Source organism: Ischnura elegans, chromosome 9 (genome assembly GCF_921293095.1).
Source record: "Ischnura elegans chromosome 9, ioIscEleg1.1, whole genome shotgun sequence".
NCBI classification, from domain to species: domain Eukaryota; kingdom Metazoa; phylum Arthropoda; class Insecta; order Odonata; family Coenagrionidae; genus Ischnura; species Ischnura elegans.
The window spans coordinates 28,343,424-28,370,881 of record NC_060254.1 but is presented as its reverse complement, the minus strand read 5'-3'; the positions used below and the strand labels follow the sequence as shown (position 1 = coordinate 28,370,881).

Genomic DNA, 27,458 nt, shown 5'->3' with positions numbered 1-27,458 from the left:
TTGTAAGACACTCTGACGTTACAAAAATTTAACTTGATTCCATTAATAATATCGCTCTAAAAGATGAAAAATGTCAGGCTTGCCTAGTAAAGCATTTTATTTAATTCAACTCATTTCAGATACTTTGCCATCCTAAAAGTTTCTAATGTCTTTGTATGTGAAAGCGTAACGAGTAAAATTTCCTCGAGCATAATTATCAAATCATTGTTGCCCATGTCGAATTTCTGCGAGAGTAAAAAGCTAAATATTTAAGGAGGCGCCATGCGGTTCTGATCAGATGAGGTGGGCTCTAGGCTTATTAGTCTGACTTGTGGTTTTTATTTCACATTCTTTTAATATTTTAAGCATTTTTCTTGACCAGAATTTTGATATAGACTAACGATTGGCAGTCGAGTTTTTTTTTAAGTACTGGATTTTATCAATTATTCTAATTATGCACCTATCTTAAGGAAAGAATTGATACATTTCAAAGAGATATCGGCGTATTAGGAGTGATTATTTCAAATGATGTTAATTTAATTTAACTAAATGATTGCAATAATAATAGAATTTAAAATGATGTAAGACTTTGGGAAAGTTTGAGTAAAAATAATACCTATTTTACCATTTTCTCCTTATTTCTACTCCCAATAGTTATGTAATCATATATTAATGTTGAAAAATTTCACGATTCAAAGCTCAAGGGTCACATCTTGAACAATTCAAGATTTCTATTTTATGTTATTATTGCATTTTAAGTTTAATATTAGAGAAAAATCCACCAAATATGTAAATGATCTCTTTGTTAAGTTCCTCTCATTTTAAGTACTTTGTCATTGTAAAAGTTCCTAATAAAGTTATCTTTGTATTTCAGATGTGGAAGAATTCTATTTTCGTTGCAAAGGTGATGGAATCTACGTGCTCAACGCTAGCAGCGAGTACAATGTGAGTGCATTTGTACAATTGGGTCAATCCTTTCGAAAGGAAACCGATATTTATACTGGGATTCTCACTTCACTCTTTCATTCCTTTCTGCCTTTTATAAATCACTTTTTTCATTTTTAGAGACTCGCTGTTCTCTGTATTTGGATTTTTGTATAGTATGTGATGTTCGTTACGCTTAGAAAATTCATGGAGAATAATTATTTCGGTTTATGGGGTTCCCCTGTTCTAAAATTCCCTGTAGTATCCAGTTTGGTAATTAACAGCACTTTTTGATAGTCCAAGTGACAAGCATTGCTGTATCCTTGATGAAAACTTTGAGTAATGTATAACTGTTTGCGTTGCGTGAGTCCCTTGAAAATGATAAATTAATCTCCTGTATTCTTTCTCCAATTCATATTTATAACGGTCGCTCTAAATTTAGTAGCATTTACCCCGTAAAATGGACGTGAATTGAAAACACACAAATACCAAAAAGTTGATTACATTATGAAATGTACTTTTAGGTAACTATATCACAATCTATCCAAGGAATTTCTTCATTAATGTATGGATACTACTATCTTTTTGAACGATATTTTTACCATTAGTCACAAAGGCTATAAATTTTCTGTGATATTTCACTTCCTTACATATGATAGCACATTTTGTCATTATTCATAGAACATACCATTCAGATTTTTTTAATTGATTGGTGAATTATCCCTATATTCGGTATATAAACGAAATCTTGGATAACAATGGTCATTATATCCTCAATTTGTTTCGATTTCTCATCATTATACATGATTCAACATTGAATTCATTCTGTGCATGTGTGCGGTTATAAAATTCATAACTCCATTTTGACATGTGATCTGTGATCGATATGAATGACCATTATTGGAATGAAAAGGAATATTTTAGCTGCTTTCAAATAGTTTATTATGAATAATCTCTGTACTGAAGTATGGTATTAATCACTTGTTTTTCTCACTGTGCTTGTAATAAGGTATTTATATTTATAATGCCATATCCCTTGTAGGATAGTTCTCTTATGGGATTATGTCTCCTCTTAAGTCTTAAAGAACCCCCTTCTCTGACTTACCACCCATAGAAACTGGTTCTCATGTTTGTCTTTCTCAACTCCTTGTGTAATTTCTTGCCACAGCGAACAGAGGCGTCAGAGAAGTTGCTACCCACACAACTCAAGGGGGTGGTGTATTCACGGCGGGTTAAGCATTTTAATACCCACGAAACAACCAGCATATGGCAGGCACAGTAGTATTCATTCCCTATGCGTGGTTATTTTGCCATGTTATCCCATACTGCGCAAAGCTAATGGTCCCAGACTTTGTGTTTGCTTCGTATTTTTATTTTGCCCGTAAAACGTATCTGTGGTTTATATTTTTGAGGGATCACGTTTTAAAATTTGTGCTTTTAATACTTATTCGGAGAACACATTGTTGTTATGCTATACTTAGCTTTTTTAAACTTCTTTTTTGAAAAAGTGGCCTTGATTTAAACCTTACAAAAAACTTTGTTGGACATTTACTGCCAAGCCCCATTGAAACTTATGTCGTACCAGAACCGTAGTAATTCCGTAAATGAGCACTCCAGCTATAGGTTTGCAATAATTCAGGTCTTCCCGCATATTAGTTAGGAATGAAACGAAACCGTAATATCTTTAGGCTTTTCCGAAAAGGTCTTTATGAATATTTTCAGTCGTACATCTTTAAGAGTTTCTGAGGTAACATAATACTACTTTGAAAGAGTTTCAGGGTTGCCAAATCTTTGATGATTATCTGACAAAAGCGGAGGCAAAGATGAAGCCATGCGCACTGCACGATATTAATGTAATATTTTTGAAACTTGCTGTTGGCGCGGTACTTGAGAAGGGGATTCTATATTGTTTTAATTATTTCGTGATCAATGTATCGCCGAAGTCTCAATGCTTGAAAAATTTTCATAGCCATTTTACAATTCACGTAGGCTATAAGTAAATACTTAAATTCCCTAGTAAAAAAACCGTTAAACTACAATACTGAGCGAAAATCTGCGTAATGTTTGGTCGAATTTCAATTAACGTGAAACTTTGGAATGTTCATTTTTTCCTGCATGTTGCAACCCTGTCAGCTCTAGCATTATTGAATCGTGGATGGATATAAATTCCTTAGAATGAAAAATACCATTGACTCTCCTTTTGTTCTGTTTTGCTTAGACGTCATAGAGCTCAATTTCCCTGTATTTAAATATAATAGGGATTAGAAAAATAAACTCTGGAAAAGATATCGGTGCGGCTAAGGTACATCTCTGTTTCAACACCTTATGTGTGGCAGTTTGCTCTTATTGTCCAGCGGAGGAGAGAGGGATGGCGTCCGGTCCTTGCTAATTTTATATATGGTCGTCCCGAAGCTATGAATTTAATTTTTTCCTGATTTATATTTATCGTTATTTTAATTTGTATTAATTGTTATGATATAATAATTCGGTCTTTCGGTGACAAATTGTCATTTTAGATGCAGGGGCCTAAGCATTATGGCTAGGGGAGGTTTTAGGCGCAACTAATATTGGTGGGTCTGAGGGTTTGGAATACCCGCCAGGGTAAGGGGAAGGTCGGTGGCTCTACCCTAGAAAAAATTTCAGATAAATAGCTCAAAATGGTGAGTTTTACTGCTTTCTGAGGGATATTTTTTCAAACCTTACACTATTCTATAAGCAATATTAATCCAATTAACTATAATGTTTTAACCTTAAAAATTTCTCTGAGCTCTGGGGGAGGGAGTTTATCCCCTAAAACCACCCTCTCGCTGCGCCCCTGATTCCATGAATGCCTCTTGACTTTAAGTTTCCCCCTGTACTGCCAGGATTCCGTGGGCGCCGGCCTGTTTGGGTCTCCGGCGGGCAGGGAGCTGACGGGCGCAGCGTCGGCGTCCTCGGCCTCTTCCTCGACGTCTGGGTGCGGCAGTGGCGGTTGGCGGAGGCGGCGGAAGAAGGTGGAGGAGAAGTTCGCGTCGGCAGTGGCGAACGGCAGCAGCAGCAGTGCCCCGGCGTCTTCGTCCTCGTCGCCCGCGACCCGGGCACGGCGGTGCTCGGCGACTGGGAGCGGGGCCTGCTGCCACCACGCGGACGAAGACGCGGAGAAGACTGGAGAGGGCGGTAAGGCTGACTATAGTGTTTAAACGCTAGGGGGAGGGTAGCTTTTCTGTTTCTTCTGTTTCTCAGCATACTAATGGTCTATATTTAGGGTTTATTTAATAATTAACCCCTAAATAATTAATTGTATATATGTTTAAGTAGCTCTACAGTAGTACATGCTTGTATTATTAGCGGTAAAAATTTACAAATACGCGCTAATAAAAGTTTGGAGATCACCGCTTGGAACCAACCATCTAGGGAGCCAGGAATTTCATTGGGAGGCGGGGGCGGAATATTTTTGAAATACAGGGTACTAAGGAGAGGGTTTTTAACTAATTTTAACAGTTTATTTAAACGAAAAAATTCATTTCCAAAGAAATGTTTTGTAAACTCACGATTCTTCAATGTTTCGTTTTATTTTAGGAAGCAAAGTGATTATGTTATTATATTTCGGGGGGGTTCAAACCCCCTGTATCTCCCCCCTCACTTCGCCAATGGAACCAGTTGCCATCACTTAAACTTTTAAGAAAGATCAACGGATGGAGATGCTTTCTCGATGATATCAATTCGATACTTCCACAGCACAACGCTCAACAATCGCCCACCGAATCAAATCCTCTCATCCAGTAGCCCAACAATACGAATGCGCTCTGCTAGCAGTAGCCGAAGCATAAACGCTTACCTCCAATTCTCCAAGCTTCGGAGGTTTATGCTCTGGATACTGCCATCTGGGTACATTCGTATAGTTGGGCTCCTACATGAGCCGCTTGGCCATATTTACTTCAATGCCTAAAACGTCACTCAAGAAATAAGCTCGCATAGAATGTAGTATAAATTAATGACTTTACATACAAGGGCAAATAAATAGAAGAACTACTTCCGAGTAACCTTCTGCTCATAAAATGAGATCCTAATTTCTATGAACATAAATAATTTTCCTTGTAAATGTCACATACTGACATACTGCACCCTACTGTACTGTACTGTAAATATATGCAAATGCAACTGAGCTTCTGCTTAGCTTAAGGTATTCTAAAGATTTTTTCCAAAATTTATTATCATAAACTATAGTATTTATGTCCTCGTTTTGCACCGATAATATTCTTTCACTTTTCCTTCACTTTCGGGTAAAAATTTCACCCTTAAATTTAAGCCGTTTTACTTAGAGCACGGAATTGCGCAAGTTAGAAGTGCAACAGTAGCTTTAATGCCACCTCACGTCCATGCAATCTCGCATCTGTTCTAGCAATCCACCGCTTTACACGATGCAAGTTTGACTGCGCCTTTGTACATACGTCAGATTGTTCAAGTGTGTGCCCCATGTAAAGCGACCTTCAGAGACGCAGGAAAATTTTAAATAGATGTGTACTTTAAATAACATTGTAATAATTTGGATGCGTCTTTAAAAATATCTCAGTGCTAAGCAAAGTAATGATGTTTTTCCTAGATCCGCATGATAAAATTTTCGCTCCAATGACGATAAAAAAGAAGAGCCCAGGACGGAAGAAGAGAGCTCACCTGAACCCAGTCCGTACGCTCCGAAGAACGGGAATGGAATGTTATGCAAATCGCTTGGTCTCTCTCGCCTCGTATGTGAAAAGGACGGTCCCCATAGGGTAGCGATGGGAATGGACGAGCAAGGAAATAAAAAAGAGAGTCCTTGATAAATAAAAATAGCAGCAGGGCGCTGTCGTTTTGGCGAACGAAAAAGCGCGCTAAAGTAAGGGATTTAAGGGCGAGGAATGGTTAGGCGGAGGCTTTTGAAAGGAAGCGGAGTGCGGATAGGGCAAATGGATGAAAAGGGTTGAAAGAAAGGCAGAGATATATTGCGTGGAGATCGAAGGCCAAGAAATGATAACTTATGGAAGCAGGAAACAGCATGATGGGTCTTAAGAGAGAGACTCGATAAAAATGCTGCACTTATTCATCGTTCTGGTGTGAAAAAGGATCGTATAAAATGATGGTAGAGGGTTTTATTATGCTAAGTAAGGCTTAAACATGCTGTGGAGCTATAAATAAACTATGACCCCTCAATTTCTTTTCTTGTGATGCATAAACACCTTTAAACTTTCCACTTAAGGAGAATGGCTGAATTTTGGGCCTTGGATAATCTGAAAGATGGCTAACATTCTGTGTGACCGATACTTGTTAGCATCGTGTTTGGATACTGATATGAACTTGAGCGCCGGGAAAAGTGGAAATATACTGTGTGGAGATGGAAGGTCAAGATGCTGTGACATATGGATGCAGGAAACAGAATTATGGGCATAAGAGTGAGACTTATTTATTCTTTTGGATAAAAAAAGGTCGCATAAAGTTATTATTAGGGTTGTATTATGCTACCGAAGGATGATATATGCTGTGAAGCAAGGATAAACCTATGATGCCTCTAATTTCTTTGCTTACTTGATAAATCGAGGGTTTATGGGCCATCATATAATATTCCTCCACAGTTGATTTATTTCAAAGCGTGGTTCTTTCAATAGGTTCCCAGGCACCTTAATTATAAAAGAAAGCGTAATGTTTCTACTGATGACAATATATTACTTTTTTATTCTCATTTTAGTTGATATTTCTGTGATTTATGCTTTTTTCATTATTCTTATATTATCCATTTCTATTCTAAAAGTATTCTTTTCATGTTATAGAACATCTTTCTTATGTGTATTAATACCAATATTCTATCTGTCAATTAAAACCCAAAATGTTATGTTTAACATTCCTTGTTATTAGATATCCGAGCAGAATTGGCTGTGAGTTAATGAATAGGTAACTCAGTTAGCCTCCTCTTTGTACATTCTTTTGATTTATTTATCGGATACATCTTGCAGTCGTACTAAATGCGAGCTTTTCACGATCCTGTATTATTTTGTGTGAGATTTTGATGTTTTTTTTAATGCACCATGGATTCAACCGTAGTGTCATTCCCCCGAAGTCATAAAGTGGAGTATACTTTGAATGGGCTCAAAGGCAAAATAAACATACCTTCATTCTTATAGGTTGAGATATTATCATCATAAGATAAATATCGAAACCTATGGTCAAAGTGAATAACAATAGCTGGCTGAAATTTTAATGAAGACGTCAAGTTAAGCCACCTTGAAAGAGTTCAAGGCGAAGTGATGCTGAGGTGAAATTGAAGAAAAAAATTTACGGAGGTTTTGGTGCATGAAATATCTGTCTTTTTACGCCTGACAGAGGCTAATGTATTGCGTTGCAAGAGTAAAAGGCTTGGAGGAAGAGTAGTGTGGTAGTCTTTTGAAATTTGAGTCAGAGAAGCGGACGAGGTGCCGTGAATAAGGAATCCAGGTTTCATTGCAGAGCAAGCCCTGAAAAGGGTATTGGGTGTATTATAGGGTTAAGATAGATGATCTTGTCTCCATAACTGATGAAGTGTATTCATAGTAGCCGTAACGTGTCAATTTTGAAATATATGGGATTGAATCATATTCCATAACCTATTTTAATTTTTTTAAATTTAGATATCCTCAATCTGCCACCATCGGAAGTCCGAGGTTGAAGCTTTTTGTCGGTTATAAATTCATAAAAAATAATTATACTAGTGATATAATGAAACTATAATTTAAAAATATAGATGAAGTATTTATTAATGCATATTTCGTGTTTATTGTTATTCATTCAATATTCTCCACTGATTGTCCATTATATGGTGGAAAATATCGTAATAACATCTAAAGGCTAATATTTTAACTATACCCGATGAAGTTTTGGTCACATCAAATTCATAAAATAAGCTATCAATGCAGCTTTATAAATTTTACGCTATTTTATCTTTAAATACTTAAATGATAAAACAAAGATTTTTCGTGAAAGCTCCTAAAATCCCTCACAGTTATATGAACAGCTTAGTGGTTAATGCAGTTGAAAGTATTCTTTAACATCGACGATAGAAGTATACATTTCTTCAAATTATTTCACTCAAATAGTCTGTTGACGATGACGTGAAAGATGTAGTAATCGTAGTTTTAATGTCTATAGCATTAATGAAGAACTCCCTTAAATATAAATTGACTTTACACTTTCTTGTTTTATGCATTGCTGTGTGGAACAATGCCCATAACTTACCAACGTTTTTCTTCTATTAAGTTTTGCGTAAAAATATGCAAGATGCATAAACTAGCATATAATTTTTCCGTAACTCATGATTTCATTTACCATTTATTTCTATAGTTTGGTATGCGTTTCTTTATAACATAAGCTGAAAATTACCACAGTGTAAATTGTTCTATGCTGCCATTCCAGCTATGATCGCATAATTAGTTTCAAATGAATGTCAAATACCAAATGCTTAGGCTAAATTTAATAAAGGGTTTACTGGATTACATATCAAAAGATTAGCTTTGCGTAGCAGTCTACTCAGCTCCCCTCTCACGGGGGAATATGTGCAACATTCATTTATTATAGATTAGCTAAGATGTGGGAGTCCCAAATTCGATATTAAAAGAAAGCATATTCCTCAGCCATTCATGTTACTTTCATCATGTATTGAGAGGAAAAAAAACATGAAGTCAGTTAGGGGGATACAATAGGTCTTTTTACCAATTTTACTATGCATGATGAGTAAATTGACTTATTTATATCAGTTTTCGATCAATCGCCTACTTCCCTAACTATTTGTGGCAAAATATTGACGGCCTTTAGCCTTTCACAGATAAGTTGATGACGTCAGCAACTCGTGCCGATCAAGCTGCCGCTTCTTCGTTCCTCCCCTGCCATGTGCATAGGTCTCCCATGGTTTGTTGTTCTTTGCGCCCTGAGTGAAATGCCCACTCTGAGCAAGCTACTGAAAGGGCACCGTGTCAGTGTGGTGGCTATTCCTGGATTCACACCCCTTTGGGCGGGTTCAAGTCCCGGTGGTGGCAGTGAATTTTCAGGGGTTAACCGATCCTTGCTTGAGTGTAGTGTGAAAGGCACTCCAAGCGCAACACTCCGTCCGTCGGATGGGACGTTAAGCCATGGTCCCCTTGGCGCCTTCCAATGAAATAAAGTTGATACCGACGCCGGTTTTCTCATCGACGTCCCTTGCGCATGGCGTAAATGACCTCAGCTGCATAACCTCTCCTCCAAATGTCTTGCGTGTCAATGGATCAGAACTTTTATGACGTCACCAACTCATGAAAAAAGGTGTGACAACTTTCGCGTTTTTTTGCTCAATTTTACGAGTGACCTGCTTAGTGAGAATTTTTTTTCTTCATAGTAACTTATCTTTCCCTTTCATATACCCGTTTCCTTCAATGAATACCGGATTTTGGGACTGAATGCGAACGATCATTATTTTACCTACTCTTGCGTCAGAGAATTCCTGCTTGACAACGCAATCCTGGGTTGACTCGATGATTTTTTTGGCGCGGTGAGGAAAGTTAGGGGAGAGGGGTAGGCGAAGGTTGACCAGCTCGAGGGTTACGGATTGACGAGTGGAAAGGCGTTGTTTTGTGTGTACCTTTTGTGAGTCCCCCTTCCATTGAGAGAGATAGGGTAAAGGGTTAAGGGTACAGAAGAGAAAGCAAGAGGCAATGCCGACTCGGGCGAAAGAGTCGCGATGAAAGCAATCCCTCAAGTGGAATATGTTTGCCCTTAGGATTCCGAGCCGGTCGCCGTGTCCCTACGATGCGTGGTTTTTGTATCTCTTGTGTGTTCGTCCGCTGTCCTCACGTCTGTGTCCATGTGCGGATTATCTCCGGGAATAATAGCATGGATTCTGATACATTTTGACATCTCAAATGGAAAAATATTCTCAATTGAGAAGGCTAACATTTAACCAATGTTTCAACTGAAGTTTTATGGTATCTCATGAGCGTTAGTTCACTGTCAATCCGTGTGTGTCCATGTGAGGATTATCTTCGGGGTTTGAAGAATGGATTCCGATAAATTTAGACATTTCAAATGATATAATATTCTACATTGAATTGCAAATCCTTAAACTTGTTGGTATACAAGGTTTCAAGTGATCAATTCTCCCTCAAAAAATTTGGCTTCTTATTTGAACAACGTTTGAACTAAAGTTTAATAGATTTCAGCTTCGTTTTGTTTCCATGGAGGAATATTTTTTGCCAAAAACATAGTTGAGAAGAAAAAATACCTCTTTTTCACGCTGGTTCATTTCCATTCTCTAGCTTTTTCCCTTTTTAATCTGGAAATTAGTATAACCGTTTAAGTACCATATAATTCAATAATACTATCCTTGAAAAAACTCAATTAACAAATCTTCAATCCCTTTATCCATGCAAATGGCGGGTAATTGCTATAAAACTAAAGAGCTAGGGAAATATTGATCTAAAAAATGAAAAATTCTAAGTTCTGCTCCAAGTTACTGCATAAAAATGGTAAAACTGTTGAAGTTAATTATCTAAAATAAAAATTCAAACTCAAATATTTCTTTGTAGCTCAAGCATTTTTCAACCAGAATTGTAAGTAAATAGGTTATGAGATATCTTATTCGATCAATACATCAATGTTATAAATTCAATCTTTAATTTTTAGTTCAAAATTCTATATTTAATCCAAAAATTGATTTGTTAGGTATGTCGCTTCATCTTTCTACACCTCAGCTGATTGGAATCAAAATATGTACTATATCTACACTCATCTGATTTTATATGTATTTTTGAGATTGTTTTACTGATTTCATCGGTATACATTTTAGATAGATTAGACGCAAACATTACTCTATGCAGCTTTCCTCCTGTTATTCTTTCATACATGAAACTCATGGGCCTTCAAGAGACTCATTAAGAACACTAACTAATTTCAGTTTCGAAGTTTAGTGTTTTGTTTTTTGACAGCAATCAACGGTTTACGATCCATAATCTGTTTAAAATACATCTACTGTTACGAGAAACCTACTAAGCTCGCGAAAATTTCATTAAATTGTAAATATAGGCTAGTACGGTTCTAAAATACCATTATTATACAGCCAGACATCCTAAATGTGTACTATGTGCTATGCAAACCACTCCTAAACCCTAAAATTATACCGCCTTACTGATTTTTTAAAGGATTAAATTGTAATTTTGAGAGTTGCCTTTAATATAAGCATTTTCAACGATAGGTACTTAAAGTAATTGAAGTAGATTTTATCAAAGCAATGGTAAACCAATTAACGAGTTAATATTATGACCAAAATATCTGACATTAGTAAAAGCCCTGAAAAAATTAACTTTTTTACAAGAAAACCTGCAAAGCCAACTGGACTATCAATAAATCATGGAATTCATTGTCCAACGATGATTTTTTGTGCCGTAATTTCTGTTTTAAATGATTTCTATGTAAATGTATTCATATGGGGGTACAGATTTATCTTTGTGTGTGAAGACCAACCGTGTGATTTTTTTATTCCGCCTTTGCCTCGCCGTGATGCCACCATAAGTTCCTCTCGTTTGCCGTCTTTTTTTCCTTTGGATGGGTCTGAATGTTGAAGTGAGGACAAGATAGACTCCAGGAGAGTGGAGAGTCACGGCTCATGTGACCCTTGTCGCCGTCCACATGTGTTGGGTCCGTTGTTTCTGTGTACCCGTGAACGTGAGGGTTCACTTCGTATTGGAGAGCGTTTCGTCCAATGTGAGTGGTCCCTGCGTTGAGAGGCTTGCCTTCGGCGTCCGTCCCTTTATTTTTTTATTTCTTTGTTCCTTCTTTGTCAATACCTCTCTGTTATCCCTAGCGTCGGAGGAGAATTTGTCCAGAGGCTTTGAAAACCCAAAGATTAATAATAAAGGTACTCAATATTCACAAACTATTTACGGCTGATATAATGATCATTAAAATGGATGATAAAGATGTGTATAAGCAGGATCGCTTAGAAAATAAGCGACATTAAATAAAAAGAGTCAAATTTCAACATCCAGAAATAACAGCCTTGAAATCAGGAAAAGAGTTATTTAAGCTTACGTATGGAGTGTGGCATTATAAGGCTGTGAAACATGGACTCTTTGCTTTACTTCCATCATCATGCATCATTAGGGCGCTGGATGCCGGATAAAATCGGTTGAAAAATACAGCGCCATCGCCATTCATGCCCAAAAACAACCAAGAATGTTAAAAGTTCACAACTTTGAGTGCATTGTGCCACGTCTTCCCGTAGTCAAATTGCAATAATATTTTATAAGATATGTTTTACAACAATTAGCAAAACATTGAGCGGTGTCTCGAAAGAAAATTGAAAAATAGGGGCCACCCTAATGTCTCATATTGTGGGCGATTAAGCTGTCACATTGTGAAATTAAGCATGTATCATTGTCACGTCCTGTAAGTGAGAAGGCAATTTCAAAGCTGGTAATAGATTGAAGGTTGTATTGCTGGGGAATTTTGAAAAGAACACGTTTTGATATCACTAGAGAATATGTATTACCTGCGGCTAATTGTTCAAAAAGTAAAAAAATCAGATTGACTTGACTAGGATTCGAACCCCCTGATTCGTGGCAAAGGATTGATTTGAAGGGGGATTTGGGAGAGTTATTTTGAGATAAGTAAGAAATCACGGAATGGTCGCCCTTCGAATTTCGTCGCGTTTGGGGGTGGGGTAAAAGGGATAGTTGAAATCCAAAGCGCATGTGCCGTGACCCAGCGAGATTGCCCTTCTCATGTGAGTGGGATTTCAAGGCGTGCCCGAGCTTGCGTTTGCACGGAGTCCTGTGCGAATTTTGTCATTTGTATTACATATACATTGCCCCGTAAACCGACTCAATGAGCATCTGGCGGAAGGTTTCAAAAACACAATGCGTTAGCAGAGAAAATACATGGAGACAAGTGTAATGAGTTCAACGTAATATTTTTTTAGTTTGTTCTTATTTAATGTCACACCACCGAAAATAGCACAATTTGGCCTTTTACATTGGGGTTTTCGTAACATTTTACGATTATATGTACACGAACATCCGTACCCTAGATATGGGCAACGTACCCAGGCAGGACTTGAATCCATGACCGTCAGTTTGGTAGGACTTTTCGCCGTCGCCACCGATTAATCGGAGCCCTTTTTATATTTTTATTTCTAGATTTTCTATACCTATCCGTTTAGCAAAATTTCTCGCTTAATTATTTTTTTCTGTCAAACCAAGAATAAAGCGGAGATCGAAGATAGTGTTTTCCGCTGCTCAAGAATTATAAGCCTGGGACGTAGCATCCGAGTCTCTAGCGACCCCATCCTAAACCGTGTACAAGTAGTGTAGGATTTTCATGGTAACTCGTAGCAGTTTTTCATGCATTTTGCAGGTTTCCTATGGATGGATGCAGTTCATAGGCCAAGTTCTGCTGGATCCATATGCTCGCTGTGCATTCTAGGCGTGGCCTGACGAGTGCAAATTAGCACCCCTTTTTCCGCCTTATCATCCGAAAACCTTCCTGCAGCACACTTGATGAATTTATGAGCGTATTGAAGGGTTGTTGTAATTACACTCAATCTGAGGGCCTTGGATACTATAATTCTTTCTGGTTTCCAGGTCTACAATTGATTCCTCTATATTATACATCATTTAAGTCCTAATTCGATACGGAATTGTCCACAAATCTAGTGATTTAGCACTTATCTGAGATGATAATCATTAGGAAAGGTATGGTTGCTTGATTTAAATATATGTGTGAACAAAAAAATTAAAAACATCAGAATATAAAGATGGAAAATATAATTCGTAGTGTTCAAACTTTGCTTTGTCTTAAAGTTCTGGATATTGGCTTAAAGTAGTTGTTAGGGTTGGAAAAGTAAATCTGGCCAAAAGTTTAGGCTGAGAAATTTAGTGCTTAATCAACGCTCTAGATGGTCCAGACATTTCCACGAATTCTTAAAATGGATTGGAATATTAAGTATTATCAGAATGTTTTAAATGATTGGGCATCATGCACTAACTGGTTATACATAACCTTTATGTTGATAGAAAATTATGGTAACTGAAAATCGGACTAGAAGCGTTTCTATTCGTATTACTGTGATTATGATACTTCTACTGCAAAAACGCTCAACAATCGCCCACCGAATCAAATCCACTCATCAAGTAGCCCAACAATACGAATCCGCTCATCTGGTAGTGTCCGGAGCATAAACGCTCACCTCCAAGCTTGGAGAATAGGAGATGAGCGTGTATGCTTCGGACACTGCTAGCTGAGCGGATTCGTACTGTTGGGCTACTACATGAGCGGATTTGATTCGGTGGGCGATTGTTGAGCGTTTTTGCAGTGGAGGTATCGATTACTTACAAGGATGTAAGATATATTTTTCATGAAATAAAATAACGGATAATTCTCCTTTACTGCAAAAAGCGTGTTTTTGTTGAATTTTCATGAATTTGGTATGTGTGGGGTATGTTTACGGGTTTTCTCCGCGTTATCCTCTCTATTTCTCCTGCTGAGTTCTAGGCTTCCTCAGACCAGGCGGAAGTTGCTACGGCACCAAAAATCTCATGGAACCGCATGAATGCTTTTCTCAGATTGATGAATTCTTGGGCCCCGATTGTTTAATGACGGGAAGCGACGTTCACCTTGGAAGGCTTGCTTCTATGAGCTGTAAATTGTAAACTCATGGTCACAATGCGGAGTATCTCGCCTTATGATTCTTTCCACTGCTTTCCGAATTAGCATGGGTAATTATCTTCCTTATTTGGCCTGGCTTTCTGGTTAGTCAAAGTCTATGACTCGTTCGGGTTCTAATGAGACTTACTCAGCCATGGATTTTTTATCTCCTCGCTTTTCCTCAGGACATATATAGTGAACCTTTGTTGATAATTTGCGTGTATATCGAACTCGCATCCTCCATTTTACCTCCCATTTTTCTCAAATATATTTTTCAATAAATTGATCACAGGTAAAAACAGACGAGAAACGGAAGCTGCGCAAGAGTCATCACCATAAGGCGTTCAAAATTCGCAGTATGATAGAAAATGCATTTCAAGAGGTTTATGATTTTGCGTCTTATGGGCCTTAGTTTTCCAGATATCATCGATCGACAGAACTAGTAAAAAGACGTGATTTATGAAACTCGCGTCTCAAAAATATCGCATACAAATGGGAATATAGCTCCATTTATATATACTAAGACTTTGTTTCTATTCTCGAGGAAGAGCACAAAATGAGATGTTTTGCCATTATATTGCGATATTGTTGTATCGCGGGTTGCACAAATGTAAGACTTTTACTAAGTACTTTTTATTGATGATCTCACGAAAGTTAATGCTTGCGCAAAATACTTATTTATTATCATCTTCTAACACACTCCGAAGTTAAAACGCCATCTGCTGTCGACCATTGGGTACCTCCCCTTGTTATTTTTATTATTATTTTTTAATCTCGAGATGTTTTTATTTGCATAGGATAAGTCAGGAAATAAAATAAAATACACATATATACGCATGCATATTAGTTCACAAACATCATATGAATCAAAATGCTGTTCTTTTTGAATAAGTGCAGAGTATATATCACATAAATATAAATTTCTGAACCAAATAAATGAGTATACAGCCATTTACAAACAAATGTATATGGTTGTACATCTGTAGATAAAATTATGAAAATACAAATAATTCTTCCACAAAATGGAAAGCAATATCAGTCAGGTAATTTTTTAACTGGGTTTCCGAATCTGGAATAGAATTTATACATTTGATTGCAGGAGTTAAGTAGTTATAAAATAATACTCCAGCATATTGAGGGCTTTTGGAGTAGAGCTTTAGGTTGTGAGGTACTATACTACTATAATTTTTCCGTCCTGTATCATGATTGTGTACATCCATGTTTACTTTAGTTCTAGAGCGGTATGTTTCTTCTTCATGTACCTTACCGAGAAATTTATAGCAATTCATAGCTGGTGAAAGTTAGTTTCTCAAGTTCCTTAAAAAGAGCTATGCATGAGTGATGTCTATTTAACACTGCCTTAATTCTCTCAGCTCATTTGTGCAGTTTAAATAGCCTTCAGCTTGGTGGGAGTGACCCCGTTCCCTTATTCATACCCTTTCGTAATAAAAATTAAATTTCGTCTTTCAATAGGTTGTCCACTTTTTAAAACTCTAAATACTTGTTATTGGTGATGTTTTTCCGGGTCTATTTATAATTGTTCCAGGAGGGAAGGTATGAAGGGTTGAAGGAGTTGTCATTTTATTTTGGCATAACTTCAGAACAGGATGCCGCATATGGCTGATTTTTAAGCCACCATCCCTGTTGAAATACCTTCCACGGAAAATATCATTTAAAAAGTCCTTACAAAAATAATAATATATCCTTATTACCCAAGAAAAAGTTACCACCAACGGCCACGAAACGTCGGGCAACAAACCAAGTAGGTTCGCGGGGCACAAAAGAAAAAAACATCACTAATATCCGCATATACTGCCTATATATACTACCCTCATAATACAATGACTCGCAAGGGCTTAAACCAATAACTTCTTGTTGTATTTACTCACCTTTTCTGTTCTTTGTGCCGTGGGCAGCTGACGACGCGGACGGGTCGCCGGCGGCGTCAGGCTGTGAGCGGACATCCGGCCTCGACGCCCTCTCGGTGGCCTCGCGAGTGTTCCGCTGCGTCTTGGCGGCTGGAGTCCGGGGCGGCGGGGAAGGAAGCGAGGCTCCGGACTGCAGCAGCCGGCTGCAGGTCCGGCGGTCCAGCGACGAGATCTTCGAGGAGGCGGCCGCACTGTGGGGTCTCGGATGCCAGATGAGCGACAACTGCCGATGCATGGACTGCCAGGTACACGCCCCCTCTAAAAACCATTTCCGCCCACCGCAGCCATATGGCTATATTCTACCATTCTGAGCTAAACGAGGCTTTTGAAGAGTACCCGAACTTCCATATGCTGTCGATTAGTCACAGTTATGCATGTTGTCAATCTTGTTATAAATATGTTGTAAATCTTGGAATAAATAAGTCCACTTATTTGCTATTTTCAGCCGGTTGAATATGCAGGTAGGCGTGTTAATTAATCCTTCATCGTACTGCTCTGGAATTGCAAAGTTAATTTAAATTATCATTAGGTTAAGGATATTTAATATTCTTCCATTCTGTATACAAAGTCAGGTACCTATGTCACTGAATGGAACTCATTATCATCATCGTCATCGTAACTATAAAGAAACTATTTTGAGCATTTTACTTGCGATGGTGGGTTTTCTCTTCCATGATATCTCATATCTCTTTCGTGGTTATTGATTTTCGATCGAATGCAGTCTTTACGTATTTCTGTTTTCTATCTATGATTATATTCAAGTCCTGCGTTTATTAATACCAATTCGTTAGATATTATACACGAGAGTAAGGTGGAAAACATTGCAAAAACCTTTATAGTATCGAGCTGGAAAATGATGGTTGGCAAGGCTAAACTCAGCGTCATTTCACAATTTTGCTCATATGAGGTTTTCAGTTGGTCACTTTTTAAGCTACTGTAAGAATGAAACCTTCATCGTACTATTCTAAACCATCATGACTCAATTGCCTTTTTAATTTATTTTTCTGAATCACATCAATGAAACCTATTATAATGAGTGCTTCATTTTGAGACATCTTTGATTTTTCAGAAACCGTCGTTACGCGTTGTGTTATACAAAACTTGAAATCATACTCCTCAGCTGTATTTCTACAAGCAAGGAATGGCAATGCATCAATGATTTTCTAATTGTACTTCAAAGGCTATTTAAATTAAGCAGAGATGCAGATTAAATTGAAAGAAAATACAGTTGCCTACCGCCAATTTTTAAATTGTCTCACGCTGAAAACTTATGTCAAGTCTTGGCAGAATAATATCAGCACTGTTAAAGTCGTTATATCCGACGAAAATAGAATTTTTATTAATAAGAATTAATGTATTTTTAGCATTTTGTCATCGGGAAATAATTTATGCATCCTTTTCATAAAATATCACTCTTCCTCATCTATTCCGTATTAATTCAGCATGTCTCCAAAGGACTCTTTAAAACAGAAAAATATTCTGGAGTTATTATTTCTCGTTTTTCATAACACCTTGTAGCTGTAACTGTAGCGAAAATGCGAATAAATTACCATCTTCTACATTTAATATTGCTTTGATTCCATTGATGTAATGACGAAATTTTCTCATCACTTTGGAATTAACGCCCATTTTCGATGACGTAGATTTGTGAGTCTTTTTATACACCTATCGCATCAAATATTTCGCTGTCATGGCCGTGACGAAGCAAATTTTGGGAACTCTAGCCATCATCATATCCCTTTCAGAACAAGCCCCGACATAATCCATTCTTGACGCAGAGTTCCCTGTTACTGTCGCCTCCAGGAACTAGGTAAACATCAACTACCGCAACCACCAAGGTTGGTTAATCTCATTGAAGTCTGGAAAACAGATTCCTCTTACCTGTGGAAGGGAGCAAAAGAGACGGGTGGCGGGGAGTTCTCGTGATGTTTCGGGAGTTTTTGGTCGGATGGAAGGTTTGCTTTGCCCATCTTTCAACGCCTTTTCCTTCCCCCCCGTTCCTCATGCGAACTACCGACAATCAACCACACCCCCTGGCACCGACCTTTAACGCCTCGGGAACCCCGCCCCCCTCCTTACATATTCCCTCTCTTGCTTTCCGAAATTTCGTTTTCCTTAAAGACTTCAGAGTCCTGCAGGCACACCCTCTCACTCATCCGACGGCTGATTAAAAGGCAAAGTTGAGCAGAGATGTGGGAACGCTCGGAGTCTACCACCTCCCTTACCAGGTAGGCAGGTAGGAGGAGGAGGAGGAGAAATGTTGAGAAGCATTGAGAATGAGGTTAGGCGGAGGTGGGAATTAGTAAAGATAAGAAGGAGGAAGAGTGTAGGAGAAAATATGGGTGTGTGTGTCTGTGGGGATGGGGTTTGTTTATGTGCCTAGGGTTTGGGATTTGTGTGAGGGGCCTTTCCCTAAGGGTATGGGGGAGTTGTTTACGGGGCAGGGAGAATAGGGGTACGCTGAGAAAGGTATCGAGGAGAGAGAAAGGGTTCGGGGGTGAGGATGAGAGTTGCGTGAGGTGGATCGAAAGATTGAAGGTTGAGGTTTGGGGATAACTTTGAATTTAGGGGGAGGAGTGGTAATGGAGAATCGTGCAGTGCGTCAGCAAGCGACAAAACTTCACACCGCAAAGAGAAGCCTACCTACACGGCATATGGCATCTTCGATGGAAATTTTGTTGCACAGAATTAAAAATATAGTAAAAATGTACGAATATTTTACAAAAGTTTTGCATGAATCATATAATTTCATTCACTAATCAGTATGGAAGACCTAAAACATTTTATTATATTTATTATATTAGTTATTATTGCCTATTATTTTTATTATATTATTTCATTATATTTACCATATGTTAAGCTTTAACAAATTATGTTTATATGGGAATACGGAATGAATGCACATTAATTTCCTTTCCCTTGACTCGAGCACTTTAAACACACCTTAAGATTTACTCATTATATGGCAATAAGCTTGCGCTAAGTTAGCAATTGTTAAAGTTGCTGTCGGTTTTCATGATTTGTAACAACGGACGACTTTAGAGAATTTATAAATTTTGAATAATGGCATTTAAAATGCATCCGGTGATCGAGTGCCTCATTATTAAATGAGCTTATTAATTACATTAAAATTGCGTACTTAAGTATATACTCGTTATATTTTACCATATTGTATTTAATAATATCCATCCGTGCCTTTCCTCAGTAGACAAGATATGATTACAGTGTAATTAGGACGTACTACTTTCTCAGTTAATGATTATATTAGAGGCTTTTTGGATGACCCTTTTGGTCATGAACTGCTGTTGCTGGAGATCTATTTGCTTCATATCCTAAGGTTTATTATTTATAGAGTTCCTGCCAAGGTAAAAATACCGCAACAGCCTCCATCTCATTGAAAGCATTAAACACATTTTAATTTTCATGCACATTCTACATTCTATACGTAGATGCTGAAAATAAGTGCTTAATAGTTGATTAATCATTGATGGGGACTAAGATTAATGACTGGTGAATGATTTTTGAATGTCTAAACTCATTAAATCCGTGTCTATCACTTTAATGACGTGAAATTCTTGGGAAAGTAGCATCTTGCGGAGGATGGGTAATGCCAAGTTCATCCATTTAGGCACCTTATATACATCCCTAATTATCATCGATTGAGGCGTGGGAATAAGTATGACTCAGTAAATTTATCATTTTCAACGTATTTATGCATACACTTTCTTATAAATTTCATAATATTCTAAAGTTTAATAAAATCAATTTTATTTGCAAAGTATTGAATAAGGCATAAGAAATAGAGAATTTCCGTTATGCTTCAACTTTTTGAGAAACTATAAATTCGTTATTTGACACGCACATCATTTAAACGGCTAGCAGGGGCGGACTAAGAGGGGTCACAAGGGTTATAATCTCCTCATTAAAACACCCCTCTCTCCAGGGTGGTATTCCATACTCCCCAGACCCAGGTCATGGCCCCCCGCCCCCAAATTTGATGCTGAATCCGCCCTTGGCAGCTAAGGGAGTATCTTGCGGAAAAGGTTGGAAGATAGGTGGTTGATGTTCCGTAGTATGGCCAATAAACAATTACGATAGTCAATTAGTATTATATAACCAACGGAAGATCCACAAATATCGTATTACATTTCTTTCTACGTAGGTAATCTACCTTCTTCATCATCTTTTCCTTATAAAACTCTTCTCCGTAAATTTTCAAGCATTGAGCATGAAAGGACTTCTTAAATCCATTTTAATAATGTTAAACCGTAATGATTCTTTCAATCTGAAAGATCTGTGGGAACTTTTCGGTCAAAGGGAGCCTTATGTCATGGAAATCCGTACTTAAATCTCATAATTTATTTCCGAGGATATAAATTATGAGATTTAAGTACGGATTATCTTATTTTGATATTGAAATTATCTTATTTTTAAAGAATTTTTTGAAATTAATATCACGATTGGATACCATTTTTTCTGCTTGATGAAAACGTTCGTAATACCTCTCACATGACTGGGAGTCCGTTTGTAGTTATGACCTATTTCAATGATACATCATTTAAATTCATTTGTCTTTTTTCTGCTGACTTGATGTGAGCTTTGAGTTGAGAAAGAACGCCGTGAAATAACTATTTTTCTTATTATCTACGGTATTGGTAGTCGGCTTTTTGGTCATGGGCAACTCCTAAACTTTGATTTTCCGTTCTCCATCTTTTAACCGATGGGAACTCCCGAGTTTACTGCCTTCATCATCGTAGAGAGCACGTACACTTTATAGCTAATCTCCTCTTACCTTTCCCTGAGGATATTAAGCGTGACTCATATATTCTTATTCATACCCGATCTAGTCCTTTGAAGTATTCTCCCACAAACGAAAAAAATGTCCACCCTCATTTAAAATACTTTTAAAATATTTCCTTTACTTTTTCACCAATGGCCATTAAAAATTTAATTTTCTACAAAATGTTATTATTTAATTTGAAAATCAGTTACTGGCTAAAATACTAGAAGCAATGTTTTTCTGCGCGTAAGATATTTATTTAGAATAAAAATTAAATGGGATTAAAAAAAAGGTTCATTTGTAATGAAGACGGTGATAAATATTGGTTGCACCTTCTGTACCCGGCGGACTTCGGCAATTATTTTAATACAGCTGTTTTAAAAATACGTTATAAATATACGAGGGACGTTTTCTTTCAACCTCCGATAGCTCAGCAAAACCACCACACAAGCGTTAGGCGGGTACTGCGATGGTAGGGCAACTGCGCATCCTCCGCACCACACGCTCAAGCCATTTCTGATCTTAAAGTTTTTTGTTTATGGCTAGCAGCAACCTCATTAACTACACCGTCTCAATGGATTCACCCGCCAAGTGTGCACTGCGAAGCGACAGCCAGAAAACTCGCCGAATGGCCTCAGAATTGACAAGTCTTGACATTTATGCCGATAAAAGAGAATTTTTCTTTAATGCAATTTGGATAGAGTATGAAACATTACACCCATTCCCATTAAAAGCAAAAGAGGAGACATGCTGGCTTTAGGAAGTGTTCTGATCAATGAAAACGACCGTCATCTCTGCGCTGATGCAGTCCAACTCCTCCTTGAGCGATATCAATGGGATATTTTCGATCACCCGCCGTGCAATACCGACATAGTGCCGTGTGACTTCCACCTAAACACTGAAGTGAAGAAGTGGCTAGGAGGGAAAGGTTTTCAAACAGGCTTTGAGCTTCAGAACTAAGGCACATTTCATTGGAGGTCACTGGCGGCTTCATTGCATGAAGGAGGTATAGTAAAAATTGTCCACAGACACGACCAATACCTCAATTGCCGAGGCAATTGTGTCGAAAGGGTACCACAAGTGTGCTCAACATGTAGAAATGAAATAATTTTTAATCACACACTTTGTCCTCTGTTTATGACCCATCGGAGGTTGAAAAAACATCCCTCGTAATATCAGCACCAGATTCTAATCAATGTGTCAGGTAAACTGTTTATGGAAAAATATTTTGCTGAAATATATATTTTGTGGGTTTTCCGTCATCGATACATTACGTTTGAAGTATTTCACATGTGAAATTTGTGTCTTTTAAAAAAAATACATAAGAAAATTTGAAAACGATTGAATGTTCTTTAATAAACAGTCATGAAAAATGCTGTTTCTACGGTTAAATAATATTAGCACCAGGTTCTGATCAAACTTTCTGGTAAACTCTTTACGGAAATAATTTTTGCTGAAATATCTATGATGAGAGTTTGCCTTTATCGACACCTTACGTTTCACACGTGCACTTATACTTGGAGCATTTCACAGAGACATGTGAAGTATTTCACGTGTTCCCTCTAAAAATACACATACGAAAATTAGCAAACACGTGCATGTTATGAAATAAACAGTCATGAATGAAGCTGCATCTACGGAGCATATCTTTTGCCGTATCCTATTTTCGCTCAAAAACCTCTTTACTTCCGCACAAAACGTCAGGGGCAACAAATTTTCCTTCCACCACCCCTCGTCGTCTGCTCTTTTTCAATTCTTCATGGGTGGACCGCGAAAAGACTTCCCGACAAACCCTCAGAAAACTCCTCCTTCATATTTCCTGTGGAGAGGGCGTCTTCCGCACCAAGCTCTTCTTCTTCCCCACTTACTTTGTACCATCGAGCCGGCGTTCTCCATACTACTTCTCGGAAAACCTTTAGACTTTTCGCTTCCATCCAACCTCCCCACTCCCATCTTCTCTACCCTAACATCCCTCTCTTTTACGCGGCATTCACCTGAATACCTTTCCTTCCAGGCTTTTATAGTTGGTCATATTTTTTCCCCCAAAAAACTTTTTCTCAAGCCTTCCTCCATATCTTCTTCTTCTCCTATATGTTATATCTTTTCCCTGGCAGGCTAGTTTTCTCAAAACCTGTCGTATTAGTGGTGGTGTGATGATACTTGTTATGACGCCGCTTTTAACATTTTGAGGTATCATTGGTAATGGAAATAAAGGAATAAAGCTTTGTAGGGTACACTCGTATATGACATTTATCGACAAAATTATTTCTATCCATTATCACTATGGATTCCCCTTTATCTTATTACAATTTTGCCTTCTTTGCCGTGCGTACTTCTAAAATATAACTGATAACTTCAGGCTTGACTCTAAAACCACTTCATATTGGAAATAAAATAATAAAACTTTATAAGGTTCATTTGTATTGATAAGGTTTCACAGAGTCAAGCCTGAAGTTATCAGTTATATTATTGGTAGTGTTTTGTGGAATTTAGAGGATATTTACAAATGGACTTTTACTAATAGCTTTATTGCTCTTAATAATTTCCTTAATTATTCCTTGAATGAAACAGTGCAATATGAAGAAGAGTTTTTAGTGGAATTTAGAGAATATTTACGAATGGATTTTTACTAGAAGCTTTATTGCTCTTAATAATTTTCCTAATTATTACATGAATGAAACATTGCAATATGAAAAGGAGTGTTTAGTGGAGTTTAGAGGATATTTACAAATGGATTTTTACTAATAGCCTTATTGCTCTTAATAATTTCCCTAATTATTACTTGAATTAAACATTGCAATATGAAGAACATACATCACATCGTGCCGCATATCATGCAAATACCCTAAATATATTAGTGTGTGAAAATATTAAGCATTATGACGCAATATTGTGATGAATGGATCACTAAACGTGTATTTCACAGTAGGTTATCTATATGAGGGCTAATTTTTTAATGAATTTCAATAAAATAATAATACCCTCTCATTCAACTAAAAATATCGTACTTTTTCTGAAAATTCTATGAAATAACTAATTTGTAAAACGAAAATTGTTTCGAGGTATTTGATGAAGGTTATTTTTACGTAATTGCCATATACAAGAGCAAACTGAGATGAATTAATGGAAGCCTCAGCATAGCATGGTACAAGTCTATTTCACTTTAAATGGAAATACCTCGCAGTTTCCTCAAGAATATGATACTGTAGTAATGGCCGCTGGAATCATGATTTTAAGAAAAGAAGATAATTTTTTTGAAAGGAAGGAAAAAATAAATGAAAAATATCGGAAAAAGATTGGATGAAGTTCTTCCGTTGTATCTAAAACTTGAATTATCCGGCTTTTTTCACCGAGATGAGAAACTAATAGGAGAGAAAAATTCGGGGCTTCCACCCGATCTCTTTGATGTGTAATGGGAAAGTAAATTAATTTCCTCTCCCAAACTTTCCCGCTACCAATTTATTTAAGATTGCCTAGAAGGAAAATAGTGTCATTTACGAAATTTAGGCGGAAAATGTTTGGTGAAATTGCTCACTCAGAATTGTTTTGATCCGAATTTGGAAATTACATGCAAGTAAATAAATATAGTAAATAGATTTTATGAAGGCTTAATTTTGCATAAACTTACAACTTTTTTCTACTGATGGTGTTCATTTACTTGTACAGAGATACTATAGCAATGTAATACCATTTCTACTGCATTTCCTTCCGCCAAATGCAATTGTATACATACCAGCAGTTTCCTTAGCATAGATTCTCTGATTATACATACATAATTTTTTATCGGGCTTCACCTTGGTTTTCAAACATTCTCGTGAAAGTATTTAAGCACGAAAGCATCCACGTTAATAGAATAAAATTAAAGTTTATTTTGAAAATATTTTTCTGAAAAAAACCATTGTTTTTCGCCACGAGAAAATTATTTGAGGATACTGATTGGTTAACTGGTCCAATTTCTTTAGGTGTAGTGGCTTGGTACCATGTCAATCAAATCACTTGAAATAAAATTATTAAATTATTCCGCTTTCATGAAAACAAAGAAACGATGTGAAGTGCTATATCGTTCAAATAATAGTACTACAGTTGATGTAGAATAACGGAGTAGTTATTTCTTTCCTTTCATAATGTCTGTTCGCGTCACTGAAATCACGTCGTATGATACTTTATACTCTTATTTCGTCCATGTATTATGCAGAGTATCAATACGCTTGATTTAAAATTTTTCACAAGAGATATTTCGTTTTCCTGTCCCTAATGACTTTATCCCAATTGTTTGTCACTTCGCTTGAACCAAATTAATAGATTCCTCGTAAAAAATCATTTTGTGATTATTTTTGGTACTAGTTGAGGCTTTAATACTATTTTTGTGCTAACATGTGGTGAAAAAGTCTGGTCCAAGATAGTACAGTCCTTTCAATGACAAAGACATCATTAATAACATAGTTTACTACTGCTCCCTACCGCATAGCACTGAGTTTATTTCTTCCGAAGTCATAGATCTTCATTATTTTCCCTACCTTTAATTTATTTAAAGAAACAATTAATGTAAATGGTATATTTTTATTTTAAACCGTAAACTGTTTAGGTAATTGTAGTAAATTGTAACTAATAACTGTCAACAGGCTATTCTTTTCCAAACCAGCCATTCTTACCCACCACTAGAACCCACGAGATAAAAGATTTGATGCTATTCCGTCACTCACCAAATATCGACTTAACCTCCGATATGTATTAATATTTATCTTGTATATTAATTCGGAATTATAGATGGTGAAATTTTACAAATAATTTCCTCAATGTTTCCCTAAAAGAATTTATTTTATTTTTTTATAAAAAATGCTCTGAACACATTTCTTCTCATACTCAAGTATAATATTCTCAAAATACGAGTCAATTCTGCCGATTAAACACACCTCTACCAAGTTTCTAAGCCACCCAGTTGGACATGACGAGTAACGTCTCTGTGGAACGAGTGTTAGCTATCAGCAGTAAGAGCCCACATTTTTCGTTTCAAAAATGATCTTATTTTAAATAATTTTCTGACTCGAGGTAGGCTTAGTAAATTACCTTATTAAAGCACTATGCACCTCATCAACTTTATGACAATATATTTTAAAAATCAATTATATTTTTTATCTATTCAATGAAATTTTTCTTGCACTTTTTAAATTAACAAAATCGATTAGCAACTATATTTTTGATTGTGAAATTTAACTTGGGAGGTAATCTTATCTTGTGGTGTTCTGCCCGTCGGCAGGTCCCCCCCGCCAATGCTGTCTTCAATCTCTCCTGTCTCCGGCCATCTCCTTGAAGTCTCCATATCTTCCAATTTTTATATTGTCAATGAACTTCAGCCTTCTCCTTCCCCTTCTTATGACCCCTTCCACCGATCCCTCCAAAGCTACTTTCAAAATGCCATCCCCTCTCATCAAATGTCCCAGCCAGTTTCCCTTCCTTCGATTTATTTTTTCCATCAATGTTCTTTTCTCATCTACCTTATTTAACACTCGGTCATTCCTAACTCTATCCGTCCACCGTATTCCCTCCATCTTCTTCCAAACCCACCTCTCAAAAGCCCCAATCCTGTCCCTGTCTCTCTTCCCCATCGTCCAAGTCTCACATCCATACATAAGCACACTCCACACATAGCATTTCACCAATCTCTTCCTCAATTTTAATTCCAGTGCCTTGTTACACAAGGCTCTTTTCTTCTTCTTGAAAGCTTCTTTCGCCATTCCTATCCTTCCTTTTATTTCTCCTAACTTTTCCAGTCTTCAGTTAACAAAGTTCCCAAGTAGCTGTAGCTCCTCATATTCTGTATTTCACCTTCTTTTGTCATCACCCTCATACCATCTACATTTCTCACTTTTATCACTTTAGTCTTCTTAACGTTTATTTTCATTCCATATGTTTCCATTCCTCCCTCCAACGCTGTTACCAATATCTGCAATGACTCTGTGTCCTCGGCTAAAACCACCATATCATCAGCAAATCTAATGCACCTTATTTTTACTCCACCAATACTTATTCCCTCTTCTCTCTCATCCAATGTCACACTTATCATGTCTTGGGAGGTGTATTTTTATAAAATATACTTCATATTGGCTTTAATGTCTTATTAAGCCTATAAAGTGTGACAAACGACTAAAGAGTAAATAAAGTCATTATTAATATTCATGAATGTCATTTCTATT

The 27,458-nt window shown here is 37.1% G+C and overlaps 1 protein-coding gene across 1 annotated transcript in view; it reads left to right on the top strand.

Moving 5' to 3' along the window:
• Positions 1 to 27,458, top strand: part of LOC124164909 — a 90,673-nt gene that overhangs the window by 51,050 nt on the left and 12,165 nt on the right. Inside the window, exons 3-5 of the mRNA XM_046542139.1 lie at positions 854 to 924; positions 3,768 to 4,059; positions 16,473 to 16,729. Coding sequence (XP_046398095.1) covers positions 854 to 924; positions 3,768 to 4,059; positions 16,473 to 16,729 — 620 coding nt within the window. The remainder of the gene's footprint in view (positions 1 to 853; positions 925 to 3,767; positions 4,060 to 16,472; positions 16,730 to 27,458) is intronic.